The sequence below is a fragment of the Cetorhinus maximus genome, chromosome 6 (genome assembly GCF_964194155.1).
Source record: "Cetorhinus maximus chromosome 6, sCetMax3.hap1.1, whole genome shotgun sequence".
In the NCBI taxonomy this organism is placed as follows: domain Eukaryota; kingdom Metazoa; phylum Chordata; class Chondrichthyes; order Lamniformes; family Cetorhinidae; genus Cetorhinus; species Cetorhinus maximus.
In genome coordinates this window covers 23,797,089-23,811,455 of record NC_135884.1, presented here as the reverse complement: position 1 = coordinate 23,811,455, position 14,367 = coordinate 23,797,089, and the positions used below count along the sequence as shown (strand labels likewise).

The 14,367-nt window shown below is 40.1% G+C and overlaps 1 protein-coding gene across 5 annotated transcripts in view; it reads right to left on the bottom strand.

Annotated features, from left to right (window-relative positions):
• atg7 (ATG7 autophagy related 7 homolog (S. cerevisiae)) overlaps positions 1 to 14,367 on the bottom strand; it is a 135,163-nt gene that overhangs the window by 80,804 nt on the left and 39,992 nt on the right. For all 5 annotated transcript variants that reach the window (XR_013576817.1, XM_078543418.1, XM_078543420.1 and 2 more), the window contains 2 exons: positions 5,551 to 5,745; positions 3,424 to 3,624 (listed from right to left, as the gene is read on the bottom strand). Coding sequence is in view for 4 of the 5 variants with exons in the window: in XM_078543418.1 (XP_078399544.1) it covers positions 3,424 to 3,624; positions 5,551 to 5,745 (396 nt within the window). In the remaining variant the exon portion in view is untranslated. The remainder of the gene's footprint in view (positions 1 to 3,423; positions 3,625 to 5,550; positions 5,746 to 14,367) is intronic.

Genomic DNA, 14,367 nt, shown 5'->3' with positions numbered 1-14,367 from the left:
TGACGTTTGCTTATTAACAAATACCGTCACCTTACAATAGTACAGAGGTTTTATTTTTACACTGCTTGAAAAAAGGTTCCCCTTCTTTTCAATCCTGTGCTGCGTGCATCATTCCCCAGAAGGCAGAAAGTTCACCAGTTGCTCTACCACTGACCCTGGGAAAGTGTCAAAGAGCGACTAACCATCACCACTAATTCTTCATCTCTGTGGGTACCTCCTGGGCCTTCCAGGGCGGGGTTGGGGCCAGGGGGTAGCTTTGATCAGAATTTGATCCAAGGCAAGAACGTAATGTTTGGGGGTGGTGGGGAAACACTACTGTTTATCAAAGCCCACAAACAATGCTATCAAGACAACTAAGTTCTCCCAGAAGCTGTCCTCACCGCCCCTCAGCTGCCTCGGAAGCCCAGGAAATCTGATCGGCCAGAGTTAACCTGCAAAGCATCGGAGGCTGCCAACCTCATTACAATATTTAAGGGATCAACCTGCCTCCTGCCCGTCCCCTGTAATCTGCCCAAGGTCAGAAATGGTGTGCTTGGGCACAGGCACAAACTTACATTTACTTTCCTATGGTATGTGCAGCAAATTCCCAATATGCGGAACCATTAATGCCTACTTATTTTCAAAAACCAGTTGTTCCTTGATCAGGTCAACAGGTCACAGAATAACTTCTAGAGAGCTGAAACTTCTAGTTTCCTTTTTCACAAAAGCAATAAGTTTGAATCTACATGATGCCTTTAAGTGTGTTGTCTCTCTGCTGGTTAAAACAGTGAACAAAGTGGGTGGACCTCAAGGGAGAACATGGTTGAGCTGCTCTGTTATCCTCCACACTTCTGACTAGCCAACCAACAATAAATATGAGTAAACCCAAATGGTTTTTTTTTCAATTCAATCATGGGATGTGGGTGTTGCTGGCTTGGCCAGCATTTATTGCCCATCCCTAATTGACCTTGAGAAGAAGGTGGTGAGCTGCCTTCTTGACCTGCTGCGGTCCATGTGGTGTAGGGTACACTCACAATGCTGTTAGGGAGGGAGTTCCAGGACACAACGACCCTGATCTTGACAAAGGTGGGTTACGAAGGTGGGATTGTGGAAGGGGGGGGCGTTGGGGAGGAGAGAAAGCGGGGAGCGGAGTGAAGTATTTTGGCCTGGAGACCTAGAAGCTCCAGCTTCCTCACATGCTGTGGAGTTTAGGTTCCATGTCAAGCATGTCAGGATTCATGCCTAGAAGTCGACTAAGTGACAGGCTTGGTTTCCTGTCAAGCGGGCACCACACAGGAGGCCACAGTTCCAGGTAAGGAGCCCACAGCTGCTGCTTCGAGCATGGATGGGAGAGAGTCTGATCCCCAAGCCAAGGGAGTCTTTATATTGGTGGTGAGTTGGGAGTGGGGTTGGGGCCAGGGGGTAGATTTGATCAGAATTTGATCCAAGGCAAGAACGTAATGATCGGGGGTGGGGGGGAAACACTACTGCTTATCAAAGCCCACAAACAATGCTATCAAGACAACTAAGTTCTCCCAGAAGCTGTCCTCACCTCCCCTTAGCTGCCTTGGAAGCCCAGGAAATCTGATCGGCCAGAGTTAACCTGCAAAGCATCGGAGGCTGCCAACCTCATTATACAATATTTAAGGGATCAATCTGCCTCCTGCCCGTCCCCTGTCCTGCCTCTGTTAAACCCATGAGTAGGTGGATTGAAGGCAGGTTGGGATCAGATTTGACTTTTTAAAAAGTGTTAACATTTCACTCGATTCCAACCCATCATTTTTTTTGGTTAGAGTTTGAATTCACCACAATGCTTTGTAATGGAATGCTGGCCTTTTGTGTCTAGGGAACTAGAACACAAGGGGTAGAAGATATACTACAGCTATATGAAGCCCTGGTTAGACCACACCTAGAGTACTGAGAGCAGCTCTGGACACCACATCTTAGGAAGATTATACTGCCCTTGGAGTGGGTGCAGTGGAGGCTTACTGGACTTCAAAGATTCAATTATGCGGAGCGATTATACAAACTAGAGTTGTATTCCCTGGAATTTAGAAGGCTAAGGGGCAATTTGATCAAAGTTTTCAAAGATATAAAGGGTACAGACATGGCAGATGGGAAGCAACATTTTTGCTGATTGGGAAGTCTAGGACTAGGGATCATAATCTAAAAATTGGAGCCAGTTCCTCCAGGAATGAAATTAGGAAACACTTCCACACACAAAGGGTTGTATCAGTCTGGAACTTCCTTCAGCAAATGACAATTGATGCCACGCCAATTAGTAATTTTAAATCTGAGATTTTTGTTCATCAAAAGTAATAAGGGAAAATGGGTAAAGGTGGGCATGTGGAGTTAGGTCGCAGACCAACCATGATCTCACCGAATGGCGGAACAGGCTCAAGGGCCTACTCCTGTTCCTACATTTCTGAAAAATAAAAGCAATTTTTGCAAACATTTTAAAGAAAAACAAACATCCAATGAGATATTAGAACAACTTCATTAAAATAAACCCATGTTTACTTTTGAGTGCTTTTACATCTAGAAAATAGCACATTTAATGAAGACATCACTATTTGCCTTCCCTGAAAGTGAACCTTTTGCACATTATTGACTGGGTTTTACAGTTTTGCGAATTCTATTTAACTTTTGTAAATCAACCAAAAATCTTCATCTTCTCAGCTATCATTCAATCACTACCTTTATACCACTGGTCCGTTGCTCACTGGAGTTCTTTAAACTCTACCTTATAATGCAACCGCTCTAAAGTCAGCAAAATAATTGAACTTAAAACATTTTCTCTCCAGACGTACTTGTTCCCAATATGATTTAGATCTCATGACAAAATAGCAATCTAGAAGTGGCATAAAGTAAATAACGATTCAGTACTTGGTATAATGGATTATTATCATGCTGCTCCAGAACATGTAGAAAAAGGCTTCATTCCCTGTATTCATTAGTTACCTCAATCATTAAGACAACATTACATATAGCTTACGTGTTATCTCAATCACTAAGACAACATTACATATAGCTTACGTGATTTTGCATTACACAAACTCTCTTTTCAGTGCAAATGAGAATTGTATCATGATCCTGTAATTCTAGTTAGTTTCAGTTTCGAAGAAGTGAGGGAGATCTACCTTTAATGGCTGCTGCCTTGCTCTCAAAGAGCAAGGTTCTATAACAGTTATATAAACATATATAAAAACTGTAGTGTTACCTATTTGATTAAATGTTGCATACCATTTTAGTTTTTACAGTTTTGTAGTTCCATCAATATGGTGTCACAAAAAGGTACAATGGATTCTGAACAAATAAGATATCTAAGATGCCTAGTCAGATATAAGTAGCTCAAAGCAGAAGAAACTCAATTTCAATTTTCTAATTCCACTCTTGCTTCTTGGGTCCTACTATGGCTGAGACAATTTTTCACACACAACTTACATCTCCAGGTGCTACAACATCATTACAGAAGTAGCAGCCCAGTTTGTGGCCAGGAATGTTTGAGAAGAGTGAACAGCCTGCCAAAGCGGGATTGATGGTGGCAGCAACTGTAGCTGGTTCTCCAGACTCCTGTTTCGGCTTTTTCAGGCCATGTCTCATCACGACAAAGGTATCAAAGCCCAAAGCGGCATTAATAACTAACTGCAAGAAAAAAAAAATGTAATTTACATTCATGTTTAACGCTTTCTCCACCACCTCCCATTTTAATTCCTTCTCTGCCGCTCCTTTGTCCAATATGGATTCTTACCAAAATAGGAACAGGCACACTAAACTTTTGAAACAAAAACAGGAAATGCTGGAAAAACTCAGCAGGTCTAACAGCACCTGTGGAGAGAAAAAAAAATGTTTCAAGTCCGTATGACTCTGCTGAGTTTTTCCAGCATTTTCTGTTTTTGCTTCAGTTTCCAGCAACCGCAGTATTTTACTTTTACACTAAGCTTTTGAATGCTTTATGAAGTCGATTTTAATGTTAGCACATGGAAGATTCTGGTAGGTGCACTGGCCTTTTACTCCCAACATCCTATCATCCAAACTTCTGCAGCAGCAATGCTAATTTATAAAATATGCCTCAATAGTTTTATTTCCAGTACAAAGAATGCACAGAACACAGAAATAGACTGTTTGGGCCAATGTTGGCATATATGAGCAAAAATCCTGATCACATTTGTTCATCCTATTCCTTTACCTCTCATCCCCTTTTTTTCTTTATCTAGCTATCTAATCTAATCTTGAATGTTGACAGTCTGTGCTTCAACCACTAATCATGGAAGTGAGTTCCACAGCCTCAACTCTCAGAATAAAGTTTCTCTTGTCTTCTCTTCTCTGTCTCTTACATTTAATTTTGTTCTCAAATCCTCAGCTATTAGAAACATTCTGCTGATCTCTGCTCTGTCCCATCTTTTCACTATTTTAAACATTTCTCTACTATCATCTTAAATGAGCTCAGAGTTTGATGGCGGGAAGCCTTTTATCTATGCATAGGCAAGATGGATTTCCATTGGTGAATCAATGGGTGAGGACATTACCACCAAAAGAAAGATTTAACAAGGTCTCATTAACAAAGGTATCACTCATGCAGCATAGACGCCAGGGTGTGACCATCTCCAATACTGAAATCCACTCTGTTCTTGACTGTAAACAGCGCCTCCAGTGTGAAGCCCCTCACCATCAACACCTTTGATGCCACCACTGACCAGAAATCAATCTGAACTGGATCAACCACATCAACACCTTGGGTACAACAGCAGGGCAGAGGCAATGAGTGCCTCGCTTTTCAGTCCCTCAAAATCTAATTCACCATCTTTGGGATTTAAGTCGGGGGTGTAATGGAATGCTCACCACTTGCCTGGGTGGGCACAGCAACAACAATACTCCAGTAGTTTGATATCCAGGACAGAACAGTTCACCTGGTCAGTGTCCCTGTCACTGGAGTCATTATCCATCCTCTCCACTGTTGGAGCACTATGGCAGCAGTTATGTACAATCTACAAAATGCACTACAGCAACTCACCAGGATTACTTCAACAGCAGCTGCCTTCCCTGTGGCTTCTGCCACCAAGAAGCACAAGAGCAGCAATATTGTGGGAACACCATTAGCTCTAAGTTCTTTTCCAAGTCACGCACCATATTAGTGACTCCTGCTCAAAAGTACGTGTTAAACATTGCGAGGAGATAATAAAAAGCTTGGCCCTGCTACCATTCCCACAGCTGACCAGCCTGACAATGGTAACTAATTTGGTTTAAGCACAAAGAATGGAGTCTTGAGTGAGGTATTGCAAGGCTGTGGCACCACATCCCCATATCAAGTCAGCAACTTCAGGATAGATGGAACAGGAAAAACATGGTTTAAGTGTGTGGTATTTTTGTGGCAGCTGTATATATATTTTTAAATTAGCAAATTAAAACAGAAAACTGATCAATTAAAAGAGAAGTCTGTCCTATGCTAAAAGATTTACCTCTAATCTTTCATTACTGATTCTTTCTCCAGCGACAGAACTCTTTGCCCTGAGCCGCTGCTGATAGGCAACAAATTGAGGCACCTACAATACTGTGCCCAGGAAGTGTTACCTTTCGTTGACTGGCTGCAATGACTGTGGGAAGCCAGCGACTTTCACGAGTGTCCATCAGCAAGAAGATCACATCATGTGAGCAAATGAGCTTCTCCAGTTGTTCAACGTCTTTCTGAGCCTGTTGCATTGTCACTGCAGAAAAATTCACCGGGTGACCTGGCATTGGTATGCTTAGGTTAAATCCTTCCACTTTCTGCAATGGGAAAAAAATCAGTAGTAAGTCATCTTTACAAGGGGCTGTAGCTTGCAGAAGGGCAGTATGTTATTTTGAATTGCGATACTTGTAAATTGCCCTTGGCATTGCTTACAGAAGGTGATGAGTGTAAGTTTTTGGCATATAAGATGGAAAGAAGGTTGGGAAACAGGCTTCAGAAACTAACTCCACAAAACCACTTTGTTTCCAGAATCTACAACTACATCAGCTGAAAAATGGAAGTTGAACAGAAATTTTGAATCTTGATACAACAATTTGTAATGGTAAATACTGACAACAGGAAGGAAGGTTTGTGAACCTGAAGTCTGTGTGTTATGGAAGATTTTTAATAAGAAGAATTTATATAGAGCCATTCACATCCTCAGGATGCCCCAATGTACCTGACAGGCAGTTAATTATTTTTGAAGTGTAGTAACAGCTTGGCAGGCAAGCATAGCAGCCAATTAGCACACATCAAGGTGCCAGTTAATCTGTTTTTGTAAGTGTTGATTCAAGGACAATTGTTAGAATATTGAGAGAAATCCCTGTCCATCCTTCAATAGTATGGTGAGATCTTATATTGATCTTCTATCTGGTGAGATACAGTCCTGATCACACCCTCAATATTCCTAAGCAGGTGGCCATTATTAATGTGTGAGCCCAGATATCAAGTGCAGCAAACTATTGGGATGTCAGCTTGGTCCACGGGTAGCACTCTTGTATCTGAGTCAGAAGGTAGTTGGTTCAAAATTCACTACAGGATTGACGCTTCAGCATAATACTGAGGTAAATGCTATCTTTCAGATGAGATAGTAAAACCTAGCCTTTTGAAACCTACCTGTTCAGGTACACGTAAAATATTCCATGGTACTACAGTATTTGAAGAAAATAAAGGGAGTTCTTCTGGTCCTGGCTAACATTTACATCATAGTCAACACCTCAAAAGTTGTTCAACTCCTCACTTATCTCACCACTATCGCGTTTGCCTACAAAACAACAGCGGCTACACTTCAATTCATTGGTTGTGAAGTGCTTTGGCACATTCTGAAGGTGCGAATGGAGCTATATAAATGTAAGCTGTATCCTACCCTGCACTTGCAGTAAGCCTTTGTTTGATTGCTATCAGTAAGCAGGAACCAAAGCCATCTCCCTTCCTCGGTCCTCACCCCACCCCAACCCAGTTTGTCGAGAACAGTTTCCCCTAATAGTTGACAAGTTCTCTCATACCCAACTAAACTTAGTTCTTCAAAAACAGCATCAGTTTATTAAGAATTCTTTATGATCCGCTCACCACTTCATTAATTACTTAACAGCATTCATACTGTAACATTTACAAGGAGCCTGCAACCAATCAGTAATTTAATATGCTGATGCACTCAGCCACTCCACCAGCAGTACAACTATGCTTTTACATTCAGTCGCTACCTTACACATTGACAAAATGAAAAATAGATGGAAAACATGAGATCTCAAATGCACGGGAGAGCGTGCTAGCATGCAATAAAATGCAATGCATCACCCAAGATTTTTCAAAAGGAATGATGCAATATGCAATTTTTCATCCCCTTCAGCATAGGATAAACACAATTTTGGTCACTTTCCAAATTGCTAGTGCATTCTAGAGAAAGACACCATGAGAGCAGAGCTCTCAGCCAGTGCTAAGGAAAGGATCAGAGGTCTGTATATAAAATTCAGGACAGATACACGAGGCAGCAGAAGCTGCTCCTCAATAGGAACAGATACTAACAAGCACAAGTGGTAACTGAACAAGTTGCTTTGTGAATAAATAATCCATCCATTTTGCAATGTTTCTAAATGTCCAGTCGCCTTTGTGCTATTAACTGAAGCTGTTGTATGTTCGTAAAGGACAGAGGGGTCATTTAGATATTTGTTTTGCAGATAACTATCATAATCATCAGAACATATACAGAATTCAGATACAGACAGAATGAATCACATTTCAGATATGCTCCAGCATCAGTATCAAAATCTGCCATTATTCACATCCGATCTACCAACGAGAGGCTTGAGGACAGTGTGGGAAGGACTTCGCCGGCTTTCCTTTAATGCCAGGAGCAACAGATTTCTCAAATTGCCCAAGTAATTAAGGAGCCAGGCCGTAGCAATGCTTTATGCGAAAAAGGAAAGGAAACTGTATTATTTAGGTATTCATCTAAGACTAATAATTCCAGTTTGTGAAATACATTTCCCTGCTGCTTATTAACAAAAAGCTCCCAGTACACACTCCAGCTACACAACTACCAGTGAAAGTCATTATTTCTCTTCATTAGTTAGCTCCAGGCTTGAGATGATGAAATGAAACAAGGGTTGCTTTTGCAATCTTAAACATACTGATCATTAGCAACAATCCAATTTCAGAATACAGGACCAACCAACTGTTTTGCTTTGTCTGTGGTGCATTTTCTTCTTTTGTTTAAAATGCCCCCTAGCTGAGTCCATTAAAGGCAATGACTCACACTGGCACAATTCCACTGGAACTAGCATCCCTCTGATACCTTGCATAAATAGCCAACCTTGAAGGGTTCGTCTGCACAGAGTTCTCACAGGCTATTCAACTAGCTGAGCAATTGCCGAGACAAATATTAAACTGGTTATCTTCAAATAAGAATTTTGATTTATGCTTACTGATAATGTTTTGTATCAAAGTGAGTGTTTCAGTGTTGGGAAATAGAACCATTATTGGAGTCAGTGTCAACACTGACCAATCTCACCCCACCCTAGGTACAGGGTCCTTTATTCTACTGTCTTATCACTGGTGAAAGAACTTGTGTCGCAAAAAGACTTTGGTATTGAAGCTTTTGCTTCAATGGAAGAAAATACTTTGGTGGCTTGCTTGTTGGTTCTCTGTGTGAAGCACTTTGTCCTGACACACCCTGGAGTCTAGATTATGAATTTGCTGTCTGCAAATACTGGTACTCATGTCCCACTAACCTTGAAAATATAACTTCCCAAACTAGGTGCATTAATTTTGATTTCATAGAAAGCTGAACAAACATACAGTATTAATAATCATTAACTGCAACCAACTTGTCCCTCCCAAAAAAGACAGACAAATGGGTTTTAGCACTTAAGACTAATCATGAGTTTGTAAGGACCCTTTGTAGGCACAACTGCCTTTGACGAACAATGCAAAAAGTTTTTAAAACAGTTCTCTATCTAAAAGGAGATATACATTTTACTACAAGCTAATCAAAATTCCATATAGAAATCATTGTGCTTGGTTTTTGATTTATACGGCATTTATACTTAAAAAGTGCAGACATACCTGAGCATATGTCCATAGATTTCTGGAACACTTCAAAGGCAAATACACTTAGTCGTGTGTAATTATTAGCTTTAAACAATTAGCAGATTTCTAAAACAAAATTTAACAATTAAATTCAAAAAATCCAATTTGCCAATTAGCAGCAACTGATGTACAATTGAAAAACCTCAAAGCAACCACCTTTGTCATTAATAAAACACAGAATGGGTAAGACATATGAAAGTACTAGTAACAAACCACAATAACTCAAATAATGTTCCTATGTAGGAAGACATCTCAGAGCACTTCACAATAAAGAGTAACAGAGTAAAGGGTAAAAAAAAAGCCTCAGTAAAAGAGATTTTTTAAGGAGTCTTTTGAAAGTAGGAGAGGTGCAAGGATGTGGGAACTGGATAGAGAATTCCAGGGGGAAGTAAGTTTCAGTGTGGGCAAGAATTTAGGGAGTCTGCAATTTAAAGTAATGGAGCAGGTTTGTTACATGAAAGAGAAAAAAATTCAGGGACATGGGAAAGAGAAGGGGTTGGGGCTAACTTGTTTGCTCTTCCAGACGGCCGGCACAAACTCAATGGGCCGAAAGGCCTCCTACTGTGCTGTACACTTCTATGATTCTATGCTTGCAAGAACAAAGCAGGAGGAAATCACTAAAGTTTCTTTATTAGATGTAACAATGATTATGTAAATTACACCTTAAAGTATGTGCATTTCAAACCTAATCTGTAAAATACAGAAAAGGATTCTTTGGCCTAAATCCTGACAGTGCAATATTCTCAATAAATTGTCTTTATAATAAAGCTAACACAAGCACTAGTGACAGAATTCAAGAATGGATCTTGCACCTTGCGATGCTTGCCACGCACTGGGCTTATTCCTGCAACTTTCAACTCAACATTTATTTGTGCCCTAACTTGCGGAACATACAAATTAAGAACAGCGTAGTCAGGGCAATAGGGTATCTGGGACCTTAATGAACAGTGGGGTCAGCTGCATTTCTTCTGACCAATGAGACTAAAGGATTGACAAAGAAAGAGATGAACGACAGAGGAGAGTGAGCTAGTGTGTGTAAGCTTATCTGGGCAGCTGGGTGGGTTAGAGTCAACCCAGGTACTGAAAGAGAAAAATGGAGATAGAAAGAAAAGCTGGATTAAGAAAAAAAGAGGCAAAAAGGAAGAAAAAAAAAATCAGAAAAAAAACATCTTAATAATCACATTTTTGAAGTTTTTGGCAACTATTTGGCACATGCAGGAATGAGATTGAACAGTTTAAATAGTTCCCTTTCTGGGTCAGAGAAGTTGACTGGCATTACATTAACAATCATCACATCATTAAAAAAGGTGCTTACACCATTAAGTTCCAGTTCAAACTTTGAGGTAAGATTAATGGCAAATTTACGTGCAAATTCAGCAAGTTCGTCAAAGTAACGAATAGAGGGGTACCATTTGTCTGAAGTAAGCAGTTGAGCAGCATAAATTAATCAGCAAATTCTGCAGATATGCAGCTCACGGTGAATCTCTTAATCCTCTGAATTTGCTAGCCAATTTGCAGATTAATAACAGCACGTGTTGTTAACATGTTGTTATTTATCCAGCAATGCCCTGCCAATGACGTTTTTGCTGTTGAGAATTGCAGGCAATAATAAACGCTCACTCGCTCTGTTTTCTTTAGAGTGCCTGGATAAGGTTACATAGAGCACAATAGGTGAGACCATGAAGAGATTGCCCCACGAGAACAGAATTTTAAATTGGAGCGATTAGGGGAAGGTTTTCCCAAGTATTTAAAGAGACAATTTAAATCATTACCCGACGTCCCACAGTATAATGGGCCACCAAGGGCAAGCAAAGATCAGCAATAAATGCAGGCAGAGATTGCCAGAGATGCCCATATCCAAGAGTGCATAATAATAATAATAATAATAATAATAATAAATTTATTCATGGTTTTATATCAGCAGGGGAGTTAAAGGATGCAAATATTATTTCAATTGTTTCTTTGCTTCTTCCCCACCCTATCATGGTCTCTTTCTCTGTAAGGCTGTCACACAATTTTCAATCTGGTGTATGGTACTCTCCATATGTGTCTAATTCTTTTTCGCATTCTTTCTCCAGCATTCTTTTTGCAATCTCTTATTCTGCTCTATTGTATGTCTCCCAGGGTCTCTGCATGGCTTTCAACATATGTTTCTTTGCTGATGTATTCAATTTCTGACCCTCGACTTTGTTAAAGCAATAGGTTATTCAGCAGATTAGCAGCCGTCCTTTGAAAGGTTGGAGGGCAGTTCTGGAATCAAGTGAGGGGAAAGGAAGGCAAGAGAGAAATTGGTGCGCAAGGGACTGACAACTCTTAAAGCGCTTGAGGCAGAGGTGAGGCAAGGGATTGGCAGAACTTAAAGCACTGGAGGTGGTGGCGATGGGGAGGGGGCCAGGGGAGAAGGCTCCACTCAGGAGGAACTGGGTTATTTGTACTTGGAGAACTGGCAACAGGACCCTAGGATCAGTCATGAGGAGGTCAAGGTTGTCTGCAAACTTGAAGAGTTGCAATGGAGAGGGGAAAAATGTTGAATCTAGAAGCATTAGTGGAACAAGGCTGAAAACTGGCTTTAATCAAGGGGTCCAATCAGTGCAGGGCAAGGTGACTGGAGTCTATCAAGACCCAGGAGGTGACTGGAGTCTGCTTATGTTGAATCTTTGTGTCCTTATCCACCCTGCCCCTCCACGGCACCTCCACTTTTAGACTATTCCACGAGCAGGAACACTACTTTAACATAGCCAGTAATTTGTACAGGCCCAGTTTTTTTTATTTGGCAGCGGAAATTTCCGAAATAAAAATCAAGCTGTTGAAACTCCCGATTTTCCACTGGCGAAATGAGATTGAGAGGTTTTGCCAGGCGTCAAATGGCAGTCTGCTAATTATCACAGGCTGAAAAAGAACAGGCTGGAATCGGAATTCAAGCATTCTCTGTGTCTGGGAAACATCAATAGGAGAGTCCAGGAAAACAGTGCAAGCTCTGGAAATAGACTAGAACTTAATCTTCAGGCCCAAGAGAAAAGGCCAAGAGCATGCAGAAGAAACCTGTTGCCAGTATTTATTTCAAAGGTAAAATGGATAAGCTTGCAGTTAAGTTTGGTGCTTTGAGGTTTATTTATATGTTCACCATGATATATAAATTACATTTTTAGAGATTTATTTGAGCGCCCAAACGGTCATTAAAAGTGCTGGGTGTACTTAGTACTTTTACCATGGCAATGGAATCTACATGGAGACATAAATTAGTTCTTCTGAGTTAACTTTCAGCCATGATTCCGCAAAAACTTTTGAGGTTTCTTAAGAAATATTATCAAAGAAAATAAGTAATATTATTTAATTAACATTATTAAACCTAATTTTAAAGTATATTAGTAACACCACATACCAACCAAAAAAAGAACATAACAGAGCATCCACATTGTTCCAATTGGTTAAAATTGAGGAAAAATTAAAATCAGCGGTCTCAGGATATGCGACACTACAGGGTCTTATAGAATGTAAAAGCTAAATATTATTATATGGCCAAAAGGAAAGCCTACTGCTGTTACTTGGCTGGATTTATAGCCGGGAGACTGAAGTTAAACAGGATTTGGCAGCATATTCCGCCAGGATTCATTCTAATCAATGTTTTTCTATAGAAACCATTTTTAAAATATTTGAAAGCAAAAAGGTACAGAATCTAAGCAAGGATAAGCCGAATTGCAGCAAATAAACCACCCCCTTTGTTCTGAAAATCAAGTGCTGTTTACCAAAGTCAATCATTTTTCAGTATCTGTATAAGCAATTATGAAATGCTGCCACTAATAATTAATACAGTCTAGCCAGCTGGCTTGCAGATATTTCCAAGACTAAAATCTATTATATCTCACTGTATAAACCAGTTTTATTTATACAAACAGGAATCAGTCTGCTTACTTTCAAATATACCAAATGTAAAAAGTGGCACGCTGCAATAAAAAAATGATATTTTGGTTATTGAATGATCAAATATTATAGTGCCTCACAGTCCTGCTAAACTTCTCATTTTAAAATGGGAAGATTTTGTCTACTTCCTTCAAAGCCCTTGCTTTTCTCGTGTCAGACATTATGATCAACCAAAAACAACACAAGGTCTCTTCCCAGACCTCAGCATACATGTAATAAATCTGTGGTATCATTTGGTCATTCATCATATTGTGTCACTATCTATTGACTAATATGTTACCCAATTAATTACGAACTTAATGAGCAATAAAGCAGCCTGTAAAAATCTGACAGATAACGTATTGCACAATTTGTGATGAGCTTCCTATTTATTTGCATAACCACTAATTGCCTAAACGTGATTGCATCTCTCAGAAGGGAGGGTAGGTCTAACTTTACCTGTCTCGATGTCATGCAAAAATAAATCTTTTCTCCCCAAAACCAAACATTCAGTAGAAATGCTTGTTGAAGCTGCGTCTAGTGAAAATAGTTGTGATGGAATGTAACCAAGCAGAAATAGATATGCAGGCTAGAAATGTGAACTTCATTTAACAGCTTGTTAATGTTCAGTATTGTCTCGTGTATTCCACTACTTCAATGAGACACAACTTATAGACACAACATGGGATCACACACGCAAGAACACAAGAAATAGGAGAAGTAGGCCATATGGCCCACTGAGCATAGCTGATCTTGAGGTTCAACTCAATTTTCCTGCCCGCTCCCATCCACACACTATAATGTATTAGTTGAAAACCAAAACCAAAATCTGTATCATTCAATTCTGTTACTTTTGGCCCTGGATCCACAGTATAGATTATCCCTAATCTGGAAATACAATGGGAACTTCCTAACAATGCCCATAGAACTGGTGTGAAAATGGGTGGTGGGGGGGGGGGGTAAATCACATTGATGCAGCAAAGACACTCTTCTGAAGCTGGGGTTGAATAATATTATTAGGGAATAGTGGAAATCTTACCCTAAATCTGGCTGTGCTAAACTCAACCTGGAGGCCTGTGATATTAAATCTGAGTGGACAAAATATAAAGTTGTCCCAAACTCTGCGTTCCCACCCCTCACAATTTGCACAAATATTCAACAAAACATTTTGAAAGAAAAATCCGTGCCTGCATTTATGGTTCCTGCAATTTGAGGAAATTAATTCCAAAATAAATTTTCTGGAAAAGTTCAAAAATTAGCAATCTCTAGGATGTAGAAAATCTCAAACATGGCAAGTCTAACAGGCTTCCTCTGTGGCCTTGCTCCAGTTATTCAGAAGACATGGCATATGTCAGTTGTGTTTTCTGCAAGAGGCTGAGGAGTTTCACCACCAACACTGGAGAAAATAAAAA